Source organism: Trichomonas vaginalis, chromosome V (assembly GCF_026262505.1).
Source record: "Trichomonas vaginalis G3 chromosome V, whole genome shotgun sequence".
NCBI lineage: Eukaryota > Parabasalia > Trichomonadida > Trichomonadidae > Trichomonas > Trichomonas vaginalis.
In genome coordinates this window covers 24,523,117-24,537,363 of record NC_067207.1, presented here as the reverse complement: position 1 = coordinate 24,537,363, position 14,247 = coordinate 24,523,117, and the positions used below count along the sequence as shown (strand labels likewise).

Sequence of the window (14,247 nt, the reverse complement as noted above, 5' to 3'; positions counted from 1 at the left end):
CTATAACACGGGAAAAGGTGTCATACAAGGTCTATCCGCCTGTCATTGACTTTAAGTACACCTATTTTTATAACAATGTTCTCACGAGACCAAATACCACCAATTGACAATCTTGTAAGCAATCCTGCTGAACCTTCTACTGTAAACGTCGATGGTAACATTCCACGAAGGTCATCTATTGACATCGTTGAGTCACTGAATTTAAATATTTTCTTAAAGCAATCGTCATTATCTAACCATGCAATAGCTTTGAAGTTTTCATTCGAATATACATCTGCTTCATTAAATGTAAAACCTGACTTCTTTGCAGAGATGACTTTAAAATCTATTGAGTTTGTTTCAAAATTATATGCTATGGTAACTTCTGAAGGTAATGGATGCCCTTCCGCAGTCAGTTGTTCTCTCACTACCGTTTGAAGCTTTGTGTTAAAAACTTTCATGTCATCTCCTGTGTCTAGGTTCACATACACAGCAATGGAAAACTATCTTGCTTCTTTGTTTCATCATTATACCTCAAAACATTAAAGTTCTTCAATAATATTGTCCTTCCTGCTGGAATACTTCGAACCTGTCTGATTTCAATAGCTTTCTCACCTCCTACATACTCTACCCAGTGTCTTGGATATTCATAAGTATACTGACTTTCTTGAATTTTGGTTGGTTTCATCATAACGTGTTCATAGTATATCTTTATACTCTTGTCAGTTAGACTCGGTGCTATGTTCTGAATATTTCTGACTTGCATTTTTAATGGAGATAAAATGAAGCATTTAATACATGACGTAGATGAAGACATGAATGAAACTACAGACAAACTTAACTCTTCTCTCATTCTTCCTTTCAGCAAAGATTATGAATTCTGTTCAAATGGTGTGTATTTCTATTGTGGAAAGATGGGTTCAGGTAAGACATTTAACCTCATTCGTCATATACTCATAACAGAGCGTTTAGGAAATGACTCATATTATGACCAAATCATTATATCAGCAACTTCAGACTCTATGGACTCAACAGCGAAAACATTTATGTCAAAAGTTCAAGCCTCTGTCGTTAAAGTTCCAGACAGTGAACTCATTGAATTTCTTCAACGTTACATTCGACGTAAGAGGAAATATTATGCCATCGTTGAATTTATACAGTCAGGAATGCAAAAGACTTCAGAAGAGATGGAAAGAATTATTGACAAACACCACTTACGTCAATACTCAGGAGTTTACGATATGAAACGACTTACAAACTACATTCTGTCAAAACTTTCAAAATACCCCTTCAAAAAGTATCCTTCAAATACTCTGCTCGTTTGCGACGACTTCGCCGGAAAAGGTTTAGTGTCAAAGCCTGACTCACCATTAGCTAACATCATTACTAAAGTCAGACATTACCACTTAACTGTAGCAATACTTATGCAAACATGGCGTTTTCTTGCTTTAAACATAAAACGTCTCATAACTGACTTCGTTATCTTTCAAGGTTTCTCACGTTATGATATTGAACTCATTTGGAAACAGTCAGGTATAACATTACCTTTTGAAGAAATTTGGGAAGCATATAAGTCTCTCATCTCTCCTCGTTCATACCTTGAGATTCATATCATGACTAATACCATTAAAGTCAAAAATATTCCATGGGAACGACCAACATTGTTTTAAAGTTTAACCTTCAATTGACTGATGGTAAACAAATTCCATGCATCTCTGTCGCCATTTCTGTTAATATTTTTGCTGTCATTCATATCATCCACTTCCCCATCCGTTAACTTTTGAGGATATGCGTTAGAATAGCTGTTCTTAAATGAAGGCTTTTCACCTTTGAGAGCATAAACTCTATAACTTTCTGCATACTTTATGTTTGAACCTCCTGAGCCATCATTGACATAAATTTTTATAGGCTTCCACCCTTTGTTCATGTTCCTGCTTCTTCCCTTAGCTCTTTTGTTCAGTAGTTCTACATCTTTATACACAGCACCTGTCTCAGTGAATTCAACAATATTTTCATTCGTTAGCTTTACATTCAAACCCTTGTCGAGTATATTGTTCATTTCATACATATAAAAGGTTTTTATTCTATATGAAATGAGAAGCAAATCCATCTTAGCTGGTGCCGTTAATGTTCCAATTGAACCAACATCAAATGTTGACTCACGAACGACAAACAATATTGTCATAAAGAACTATAGTTCAGAGTGTTTGAAAGAGAACCAGAACTGAAATCCGTGAATTTAAACAGCTTCAAACGCTAACGCTACATCAGATGTTAAGTTAGAGTATCCACCACTGGACCAAATTCTTTCAAGAGAAGCCAACGACAACCCTTACACAAATGTTCAAACAAATCCTTCAGATAACGTAGACCATTACCTTCTTCAGTTATACCAAACAATTTTACTCAAAGACGATAAGAAGCTTTTGACAAATCTTATAAGCAAGAACCAAATAATTCTAACAAAGGAGGACCTTGAAAATGTTATATCACGAATAACAGGGAAACAATGTGTCATTGACTATCTCGACCCTGAAATCGAATGCTGTGGTCAAACGCCACCATTCATGAAAATAGGTAACATCCGCATCATTGAAACACCAGGAACTACAGGAGTTGAGTTTAAGTATAAATATTCGAACGAGTATACAAAACTTTCAACAGAATATAAGCTTTGTTTGAAATATGTTTTAGTAAATTAAAGCAATTTGTAATATCTATCCAAAACTTCTTCAACAGTATCGAACTCATCTTCATAATGCAAACCTAATCTTATTGACTTGGTGCAGTTTTCACTAACACAATATAGCGCTTTGCGCTCGGCGCCTTTGACGCCTTTTTCTGTTCTCTTGACTGACATAACTAACTCATTTGTTTCATCAAACAGCAATAACCAAAGTTCATGACCTAATACATAACATTCATACTTTATATTTTTAGCTCTGAGTTCTCTTGTAAGCTGTTGCATTTAATATTTTCTAAAAAGTCAACTTCAACAGTCATTCGCACTGGTGCCTTCAGTTCTACAGGCTCTCCTTGAAAGTCAACAAGTCTGAATTGCATGTCTTTCAAATTATGAGGACTAATGCGAACCCATTTACCTAAATGAGTTACTATGACAGGAACGTTTGGAATGAACATTGAATTGACTGCATAACAGAAGGATTTATATTCTACTGAACCTTTACTATTAACTCCTGAAATACCTGTGACATTAGCTATTTTTGACTCAACGTATAAACAATTACCATAACATACGTATGGAACAGATTTCATCTCAATCGTTTTGTCAACACTTTTCAAAGGACATGTCATATGGTATGCTCCCAGAAGCAATTGAACTCTATGACTCATTCGTGTTATCTTAAACTCCTTCGCATAACTGAACTTCAAAACTCCTGCAATAAGTTTAACATTCATTAAGTTTTCTTCGTTCTCCTTGTTTATTGTAGTATTTATGAGCGCATTTAACACTCCAGCTAATGTTTCCATCTTATATTCTACATTATTGTGAAATCTTATTTCGTGCTTCTTTCCATCTATTTCAAGCTCCATGAAATCTGTTTCATCTGTTATAACGAATGAAGCGATAGTATTGAAGTCAACAACTCTGAAAGCAAGCGCTTCATTCTGAAGACCTAAGTTTGTTTGTAGCTTTACTGTCCCGTATTCGTTTGGGTCTGTACTTTGCAAATAGAACAACATTTTATTCTCATTAAAATATGAGTATTGCTGCATATGCGTATGAAGCTGACAGAGCTAAACGTTTATATTTTGGTCAATACTCTCTCACACTTACTGACAAATATATTGTTATTTCTGATGGAAATACCGAGAAATACATAACATGGAAGGACTATGAAAAGTTTGACCCTATTTTAACTCCATGCACTATGCCATTCATTGTAAATGGTGAAGTTGTCATGAAGAACGACACAACTGTTTATAGGTCTGTATATGAAGCGTTAGAATATATGTTGAATTATAATCCCGAAAGATTTGACCCAAGCACTACGTCGATGTACAATGCCTTTTATTAAGGATGGTGAAATCGTAAGAGTTCCGAATTCAACGGTTTACACAGCTGTTCAAAACAGTTTACAAAACATTTTAGCGAATATCTTTAATTCAGAAACTACAGAAATAAAATTACCATATATAACAGATGCTAAAGAAATTAAATCAAAAACGACAACATTATTTACGTCACTTAATGATTTAATGACTTATATCATTAATATTCCTGCACCAACTACAGCATTTGATCCAAACTCGACGGTTTGCAGTGTACCTTTCATAAAGTCGCAAACGGACTCTTTGAGTCCTGAAGGTCTTTCAGACCGAAGCGACCAGGGCGAAGCCCATGACAGTTCATTAATTGTTTTAAGGGATTCAACAGTTAATGAATCATTAAAGGCGTCATTAATGAAAATCATTGATTTTAATTCATTCACGAATACATATAATTCATTCATTAATGTTTCATATGCTTCTAAAGAAGGTGAGCCAAAAACTATCGATAAAGCGGTGTATGAAATAAAAGCATCAACGACGAAATTGAATTCGTTAACTTTTGACGGTGATAGTTTCGTTAATGACATAACATCGGGGAAAACAATTTTAACGAAAGAATATTTAAAATCTCATGTTAGTGAGTTCGTTGAAATTGAAAAAGAAGGTGGAATTAAGTTCGATCCACTGAATTTCATTTTCAGCTTAGCGAATGCGGGTGTTAGTTTCGCTGAATGGACAACTATACAGAGTGAAATAAATGCAATATGGACGTTTTTGGGGTCAAAAGCGGGAATGGGTGAGCTTGTAAATGCTGCAAGAACATTAGGTGAAACAGGAAATTTTGTAGATGGTTTTAAAAGACTTGTTTCAAATGTTTTAACAAACACAAAGAAATTATTTAGATATACCATACATAACGGACGGATTTTCGAACAGGTAGCAACAAACCCTCCGGTTATGGCTGCGTTGATGATGGTTAGAGATATAAAACCACGTAACGACGGGAACGAAGAACATGAACAACAGAGCCCAACGGGCTCAGAGCCACATAGTGGCGAGGATACTGGTCGGGTTATTCAAGACATTAAAAACGTGTATCCTGAAGTTATTGATTTATTTAGAGGAGTTAATGATTCAATTTCAAAACATTCTATAACCCTCGATGAAGAGAATAAATTAACAGATTATATATTCGTCATTATTGCAGAATTAATGAAGAGAATAAATGAAAAAGGAATTGGTGATATCATTAATGTCAGCGATGTAATGATGAAAAGAAATTTTGACTCATTATTTACAAAACCGAAAACAGAATATAGTCTTTATGACGTAATTACCGAATTAATGAAAAAGATTAATGATAATAAGAGTTCTGGCGGAAGAGTTGAATTAGAAGTGAATGATGTTAATGAGAAATTAGCCGAAAAAGCAGATAAAAACCACGTTCATTATATAACTTCAGACGAACAGATTATAACGGACTACCATGGATATTTAACACGAAGTGATGAAGCGAAGACAAAAAATGTTAATGAAAGAAGATATAAATACATTCGTGCTAAAGGTTATGACATAAGCTGTACTGTACAGTATGACACAGGTAAAGCACCAGAAGCATTTAGTTATAACGATGAAATTTATGCCTCTACTTTCTCTGTTAATGGTGTATTAGTTGAACCAAGATTTATGTTAAGAGTTAAGGCAAAAATAACGTTTGAAGATGCTATTAAAAGTAAAGCTGACAAAGTTGAACTTGACGCAACGAACAAAGTTTTGAAATCTCATAAACACAACATCTCCGATATAAATGAACTTCAAACTTCTTTAGACAGTAAAGCTGACAAGAACCATACACATAAATCCTTCACTACTGTTAGAGCAGACGACATAATATTGAACTTTGACCTTGGTTCAAGTGCACCATTAGAAAATCCAAGTACAAGCGTAAAAGATACTCTTAACAGTTTAGATAACAGTTGCAGGAACATTGAAAGTCATGCCAGAAACTTTGAAGCACATGAACTACCAGCAATGTTAGATAAGAAAGCAGACAAGAACCATACACATAAATCCTTCACAACTGTTGCTATAGAAAGTATTGAAGGAACGGTTGAAGAAACTGGTGGGGATGCATTATATTGTAAACCTCCTAACTTTCCACAAGGTTTAACATCGGATGACGACATAACGACGATGAGAAACATTAGATGTAAAGATGTTTATGTCATGAAGGATGAACATAATATTAAATTCACTGCTCAAGATTTATATGACAAGAAAGCAGACAAGAACCATACACATAAATCCTTCACTACTGTTAGAGCAGACGACATAATATTGAACTTTGACCTTGGTTCAAGTGCACCTTTAGAGAATCCGAGTACAAGCGTAAAAGATACTCTTAACAATTTAGATAAGAGTTGCAGGAATACCGAAGATCATGCCAGAAACTTTGAAGCATATGAACTACCAGCAATGTTAGACAAGAAAGCAGATAAAACTTATGTGGATGCAGAACTAACAAAGAAATTTTCGAAACCAGATACAATGACATTTACAACAGAAATTATAAATGGTGAACCAGCAACTCCATTTGAATTTGTTAGAGGTCTTCAACCAGATACTTTTGAATTTTTCTTGGATAATTCTATTGAACTAACATTACATTATAAAAGTGGAACAAATGCAACATTTCATCCGGGAGATACATTCCAAATGGTATTTAATGACATAAGTTCTTTAGAATATGTTTATAGAGTTATGAGCATATATGATTTAATATATCCTATAGGAGCTGTTTATACGTCTATGAATCCAATAAATCCAAACACTTTATTTGGTGGTAGATGGTATGAAATAGTTGACAGTTTTCCATTCTACACTAATACGCAGTCAATGAAGATGGGAGGTTCAAAGAAAATAGGTATTGAAAACCTTCCTTCACATATGCATAGGTTCAGTGGAAGAACATCTGTGGAAGGAAACCATTCACATTCAATAACAAAAAGAGGTTATATAAATCTTGCAGCGGGTTCGAATAGACAGGGAATGAATAGATATGATATCACAACTGACCCCAAAGATGTTAGCACAGGTATTTTCTGTGGAACTGCAGGAAATCATACACATGTTGTAGCTGGTATTACAGACCCAGCAGGTAATGGAAAAGATTATATGCCTCCTTATATAACAATGCACGCTTGGATACGAGTTGGTTAAAATCTTTAACTTTACATAAATGAGCTTGAAAGAAGTATTCGAACAACATCCATGGAGGTCATTTAAGAAGTTCAATGAAGCTGCAAAGAGTTCGGGATTTACTAACAGAGCTGAAGTGAAAAGGTTCTTTGACAAAAATGTTGTACATCAAACAAAAATAAATCCTTACGACTACTTTTTACCAATTTACTCCAACACTCCTGACGCATACCAATTTGACACTCTCATTCAAAGCAGAAAAGGAGGACATAAACCATTCCTCATCTTCATAAATGTTAACACTCGTAAAGCATATGCGTATATAATGAGAAATAAAGGAACTCATGAAGTGTTAAGAGTTTTACAAAAGTTTGTAGCAGAACATAGCCCAAGTATTTTAACATCAGACCAAGACGGTGCATACCTCAGCAACGAAATCACAGAATTTCTCATTAAGCATAACATAACTCACTACACTACTGAAGACCATAACCATAACATACTCGGTATCATTAACCGCTTCATAAGGACTCTCAGAGATTTAAATCAAGAGCGAGACTTTACCGAAGAAACAATGAAACATTTTCTCGAAGTATATAATTCCTCAACACATTCTACAACAGGACATACACCAAATTCAATGACACAACAACAAGAAGAAAAGTATATACAAAAGAAACGAAGCCAAACACAAAATATCAGAAATTCAACACAATTTACTCTCATTCCTGGTACAAAAGTTCGTGTAGTTCTTGACGACAAACCATTGACAAAGAAACGTTTAAGGTTAAGTCGAAATTATTATATCGTAGACTCTACGCAAGGTAATGGATATCTTATAAAAGCTGCTGACGACTCCATAGCATTTTACCCTCGACATAAATTAGTCGAAAGTAGTAATGGCAAACTTGCTGAAACCATTGACGAAGCAAAGCGAGGAGTGGTTATTGAAATACTTGACTATAACACAAACGATGACACTTATAAAGTAAGATATGAAGGAGGCGTTGAAGATGTTATACCATCTAAGAACTTGAGAGAATCTAAACCAACTCATCTGGGACCATTAGAGCGGGAGTACTGGAAAGATAAAAACATGCCAGAAAGAATAAGAAAATTCTTCTAAACTTTTTCGTTGGATGTAAATCAGACAAAAATATAATTTAGGTGAAGAGGTGAGATGTCACCTCTTTTTTCACCTCTTTTTTCACCTCTTGAATTTTCGTGAATTTTCACAAAAGACCAAAAATAAAGTTAGTTTTATTTTTTTTATTTTTTTATTTTGTATGTAAGAACAGAAATGTCAGTCGAAGCAAAAACATTCACGAACAAATCTAATGGTGAAACATTCACAAAAGGCACTTATAATGGTATTGAAGTCTTACGTAGAGACAAGGATGGTTACATTAATGCAACAAAGATGGCGAGAGAAGCAGGAAAGTTAAACCATTTAAACAGATTTCTCAATAGTGCTAAAATGCAGGAAATTCTTGAGTTTTGGTTGAAAGAATACGGTCGAGCCAAAAGTGGCTCAACCTCAAAACAAGCATTTTATGAGCTTACTAAGGGCGTTATGAATGAATTCAAAGGTATTTACATACATGCTGACCTCGTTCATTTTGTTGCTGAATGGTGCTCTGTAAAGTATGCATTTTATGTCAAAGATATTATGGACTCCATAGACAAGAAAGTTCATGAGAAGTTAGATGAAGAAGAACTCGAAGATACAGTGGAGAATGCTAACCTTTGTTCGAAGAAGAAGTTGGAAAAATGTGTGAAACAATTAGAACATGAACGTGAGATATATTATGGTTATAGAGATTCTCCATACGAATAGACCAATGGGAAAAGAAGATTTAAAGAGAGAATTTAGAGAATATGAACTCGCTAAGATAGCATTTGAAGCTGCAGAAAAGAAGTTAAAAGTTTGGGGTCGTTTTGTAAAAAATATTGTGAGTAAATGAACCATTTATTTTTATTGAATTCACCAAAAAATATAATTTAGGTGAAGAGGTGAGATCTCACCTGTTTTTTCACCTCTTTTTTCACCTCTTGAATTTTCGTGAATTTTCCCGAAATAAAAAATAAAACTAACGTTATTTTTCTATCTTAAGGAAATTCATGAAAATTCAAGACCCTTTGGGTCTCGCCGCTTAGCGGCTGAGGGTGAGAAATTAGGTGAAAAAAGAGGTGACATCTCACCTCTTCACCTATAATATATTTTTGGTCATTTACACTCATTTACGAAGAAGTTATGACAAAGCATTTACGAAGAAGTTATGACAAAGCATTTACGAAGAAGTTATGACAAAGCATTTACGAAGAAGTTATGACAAAGCATTTACGAAGAAGTTATGACAAAGCATTTACGAGAAGTTATGACAAAGTCACGAGGGTGAAAAAAGAGGTGAGAAAACAGGTGACATCTCACCTCTTCACCTAAATTATATTTTAGGTCAAAGCTTCCACGAGAGAAAAGATTCCTCATTCGCTAAGGATTCCAAAAATGAAAAAATCATTGATTTCGGCTGAGAAAAAACAGCAAAACCCTTCTTCCACGGGAACAAAGAAATAAAGAAGAAATAAAGTAAATTTTTTATTTATTCCCGTGGAAGATAGAGCACTTTTATGACACTTTTTATTCACGACAAACAAGACAAACAAAGAAAATAAGAAAATACGGCGCTGTCGCGGTTCGAACCACAGACCCTGACCCCTCCATAACACCACCTTAGACCACTGTGCTACGTAGCCTGTCGACATAAGATTTTATAAATTGCATATTTGACGTAAATTTATTTCCATCTGGCTTCCCACTGCATAAGATATTCATACGTGTTTGTAAGACATTCATTAAACTTCTTTTCTATTGCATCTAATCTTGCGTTATTTTTTTCAATAACTTGTCTGTATTCTTCATCATCTCCAGCAGTGTTTGGGTCTTCACGTTTAAAATATTCATTGTTAACCAATTTTTTATCTACAAATTTTATTAGTGTTTGATTCACTTCGTTATGATAACGGTCATATTCTTTCAATACGTAAGTGAAGACAAAATGCGTCGTACCTTCAATCTTAAAGCTTAAAGAACTTTCAACACAGTTTTGAGGGTCTGTCAGTGCGTCAATGAGATAGTATTCGAAGTCAGTCAATAATCTTTTTAAAGTCATTTCATACAGGATAAAATTTAATGTTGTGAAGAAATAGTGTTTATCTCAGAAAAAATAAAGTTAGTTTTTATTTTATTTATTTTTTTATCCTGTATGTAAGAACAGTAATGTCAACATTAGAGAACACAACAACTGCTATCGTTCATGAAGCCATAAATGAAGAATACGAATACATACAATATAACAAACAATTGAGACTCATTCGTTCAGTCAAAGATGATATGTATCAAATGCAAAGTATAATGAACGCTCTTCGTTCTACAAAGCAAGCATATCATTGGTTTGAAAACCAACAGGCAAAAGAACTTTTAGAAGAATTTCCTCATATGATTGCTTCCCTCGGAAAACCGAGGGAAGAGATTCCGTACGAAAATCGCAAGAATTTGGCACCTGGTTTGAAAGGTTATTATGTTCATAGACTTTTAGTAAATGCTGTAGCAATGTGGGCTTCACCTCGTTATGCTTGTTATATTTTCATGATGTTAGATGAACTATATAAAGCAGAACGTGGAGAGATGGAAAAGAAACTTCAAGCAAAAGATGAAGTCATTGAATCCAAAGACAAAAGCATACAGAAAAGAATACCACGTTCAGTACCAAAAGGAAAGGAAAAGAGTTATAAGTATATGATTTATACTGAAGAGTTGGAGAAAGAAGAAGATAGAGATATGGTTATGTTGCATTTAGTCAGAAGAAACAACAAAAGCTTTTACGACCTTGCTAAAATATATAAATCTGACAGAAACTGGTTCTATCGTGAAAACTTACCGATTTCAATGACACCGAATGAGCAAATAAAAGAAATTGTCAAAAATACTCTTCCTCAAACACACTATGACATCAAAGGTTGCACAATACTTACCTTCAAAGAAGACTTAACATTACTGAAGGAAAAAATAACAGAATATTTCGATAACTTCAAAGAGGAAGAATGAAGTCACGAAACATTAAGAAGAAGTCACGACAACATTAACGAAGAAGTCACGACAACATTAACGAAGAGAGAATGAGGTGAAAAAACAGGTGATATCTCACCTCTTCACCAAAAATATATTTTTGGTTAAATAGCTTCAGGGTCAATTTCTTCAACCATTTCACTTCCTTCGTCAATGTCAATTGAAGCTTCTTCAACCTTTGGTAAGAACTTTTGTATAACATCTTTGTTCGTTATTGTCTTCAGAGATGAAGGATAATATTTCACAGATGTTTCACCCTTCTTATATTCTTTCTGTTCGGAAAGATTCATAGCAATACTGAAGAAGTCAATGTTGGAGTTCTTTATGACAGTATAGTGTGTATCTTTGACATTCACGAAGAAACCCTTTTGTTTCAAAACTACTGCTAACTCTTGTGAAGTATAACGTTTGCGGTCAATGACGATAGCTAATGGTCTGACATACTGACCAAACTTAGATTCTTTCACAAACTTCTTGTTAAAGATAACATTAACGTTTGAAGCATTATTGAACTCATTCTTGATGGCAGTAGCGAGAGCATTGTATGAAAAGAACTTGCAATCTTGCATGTGTTTCATTAAAATAAAAATATTAAATTATTTTGAAAAATAACTTAAAAAAATCTAATCTAATTTTTTCAAAAAATATTTTTTTTATTTCCTACTAAAGATGTATCGGAAGTTGTCTAAGTTAGAACACTCGGAAATAAAACAACTTCTTACAGAAGCTAATATAGATGTTGCAAAGCATTACGCAACAAACAAAAAAGCACTCGCTGACTTCATTAAAGACTATAATGGTGCAATAAGTTATGATAGAATTCATGAGTTCATAAAGCCGCAACGCGGCGAGGACGAAGTCCATGCAAGAGCATTTCCTTTAAATGACATTGCTATTGACTTATATCATAGACGTTCAGTACCTCATGAAGTAAGAAGAGAGATGTTTGACATAACAAATGCAAACGTTGGTGAAACAAGAAGAGCTGTACCTCATGAAGTAAGAAGAGAGATGTTTGACATAACAAAGCTGACAATGCAAACGTTGGTGAAACACGAAAGAGAGATGACACACTGAAACAACAGAGAAGAGAGATGTTTAAAAGTGCTATAGAACAAGTTCGCAAAGCTAACGATGTCATTCGTTCCATTGACGACAAACCAAAAGAAGGTGAGAGATGGTTAAAGAAAGATGAAGAGAATAGGAAGAGAAATGTGAAGTCAGGCAATAGACTCATTGACTTTAACATCGAAGCTTTAGATGAACCAAACAGAGACTACTTACACAAACATTTCGGTAAGGTTTTCATGAGACTCTTAGAGAAAATTAAAATAAACTCGCAACAGAGATGGATGGTATGTTATAAACTTGGTGGAAAGTATGAATGTTCTACGTTAAACCTCAATAATATTGGAACATTACTACATCAGCTCTTGAAGGAGAACTTTATATCAGAGATAGAAGCAAATGCTGCAGGTATTGTTGAAATGCACTATGACTTCTTCTTGACAAACATAAAGAATCTTACTGAAATAAAGATGTATGATTTAACAGAATATGAAGGCTTAACGATGTCAGATGTAAAGAAAGGCAAACCAAAAAAGAGACCATATAGAGATGAAAGCACACTGACAAATGACCAGAAAGCCATTTTGGAAGCTCTTAAGCAAACAGGAAACCCAGCACTTATAGAAAGCTTTTGGAAAGATAATGGTGAAAAGAAGTTTTATAAGAAGAGAAGCGGTCAGTTCTGGAAGTATCTTTGCACATTACCTATAAATCTTGAACGCTACCAAATCTTCAATGAACTGAACAAAAGAACTGCAACACTTATGACAGAGGACAATTGTTTCGTTTATGCTTGCATTCAGGCTGGAGTAAATGAAGAAACTATTGACCACATGAGAGAAGTCATTCGTGTTAGAGACTTTCCTCAAAGTAAAGTACAAGAAATTTCCGATTCAACAGGTATAGCATTTAATGTTACCATTGGTTATTTCAATGACTCAAGACATAATGAAATAAAGAGATACATACCAAAAGAATGCGAAACTGTTAGAACTATTGACTTACTTCTTGTTGAAGACCACTACATGCTAAATGAAAGATTACCAATGACAACATATTTCATTCGCAACTATATAGAAATTCTCAAAGCTTGTGGTGGAATGAACATTGAGAAACAGATGAAGATTTATACAAAGAGAGAAGATAAATATGTAGTTCGTTATGATAGAACAACACCGCTATGGGATGTTATGAAAACATTGTGGGAGTGCAAATATTTCGAACCTATTTCTTATGGAGAACTTTTCACATATACTACTGACTTATATAAACAGAACCTTGCACCATTTAAAGATTTGACATATGCTCCAAAGTATTGTGTACAACTGAAGAAGAAAGCAGAGTCAAAAGAAGTAAATAAAGCTAAATGTAAATTCATTCCTGAGCACGTTTTCTTTGCTGACTTTGAGTGTAGCACAGACGGCTTTCATAAAGCTTTTAACATCTGTTATGACAGTGAAGATGGTTCAGTGAGTGAAAGCATTTGGGGTCAAAACTGTGCAACAGAATTTTTGGAAAGACTTCCTGACAAGAGTTTAATATATTTCCACAACCTCAGTTATGACATAAACTTCATCTTAAGACACATGACAGAAGTGAAAGGAACTCCCATCATTAAAGGTTCACGAACAATGCAAATAACTGGTTTATATAAAGGACGGGCAATTATTATAAAAGACTCTTACAGTGTTATAAATAAGAAGCTTAAACTATTTCCTGCTATGTTTAACTTACAAACAGGACCGAAAGAAGTATTTCCATATAACTACTACAGCAGTGTTTTGTTAGCAAATGACAACAGAACTGGTGTCATTTCTGAAGCATGTAAGTTTATCCATGATGCAGATACATTCATGAAAAAC

The 14,247-nt window shown here is 34.3% G+C and overlaps 7 protein-coding genes across 7 annotated transcripts, besides 1 other annotated feature; all 7 read left to right on the top strand.

Moving 5' to 3' along the window:
- Positions 1-472: 472 nt before the first annotated feature.
- Positions 473-14,247: part of a mobile genetic element that runs on past the window's edge.
- TVAGG3_0395590 (protein of unknown function, DUF4106 family) lies at positions 795-1,649 on the top strand (the record flags this gene model as incomplete). Its single annotated transcript, XM_051232473.1, has 1 exon — positions 795-1,649. The coding sequence occupies one exon, from the start codon at positions 795-797 to the stop codon at positions 1,647-1,649; it is 855 nt and encodes a 284-aa protein (XP_051102203.1).
- On the top strand, positions 4,201-5,097 carry TVAGG3_0395580 (uncharacterized protein; the record flags this gene model as incomplete). The annotated part of the gene is made up of 1 exon (XM_051232472.1): positions 4,201-5,097. A coding segment is annotated over one exon (897 nt), but the record flags the coding sequence as incomplete, so codon positions are not given.
- On the top strand, positions 5,206-6,381 carry TVAGG3_0395570 (keratin-associated protein family; the record flags this gene model as incomplete). The annotated part of the gene is made up of 1 exon (XM_051232471.1): positions 5,206-6,381. A coding segment is annotated over one exon (1,176 nt), but the record flags the coding sequence as incomplete, so codon positions are not given.
- Positions 6,940-7,212, top strand: TVAGG3_0395560 (ATP binding; the record flags this gene model as incomplete). The annotated part of the gene is made up of 1 exon (XM_051232470.1): positions 6,940-7,212. The coding sequence occupies one exon, from the start codon at positions 6,940-6,942 to the stop codon at positions 7,210-7,212; it is 273 nt and encodes a 90-aa protein (XP_051102200.1).
- TVAGG3_0395550 (integrase core domain containing protein family) lies at positions 7,232-7,970 on the top strand (the record flags this gene model as incomplete). The annotated part of the gene is made up of 1 exon (XM_051232469.1): positions 7,232-7,970. A coding segment is annotated over one exon (739 nt), but the record flags the coding sequence as incomplete, so codon positions are not given.
- Positions 8,492-8,934, top strand: TVAGG3_0395540 (KilA, N-terminal/APSES-type HTH, DNA-binding family; the record flags this gene model as incomplete). The annotated part of the gene is made up of 1 exon (XM_051232468.1): positions 8,492-8,934. A coding segment is annotated over one exon (443 nt), but the record flags the coding sequence as incomplete, so codon positions are not given.
- TVAGG3_0395530 (organellar and viral DNA polymerase type B) lies at positions 12,412-13,481 on the top strand (the record flags this gene model as incomplete). The annotated part of the gene is made up of 1 exon (XM_051232467.1): positions 12,412-13,481. A coding segment is annotated over one exon (1,070 nt), but the record flags the coding sequence as incomplete, so codon positions are not given.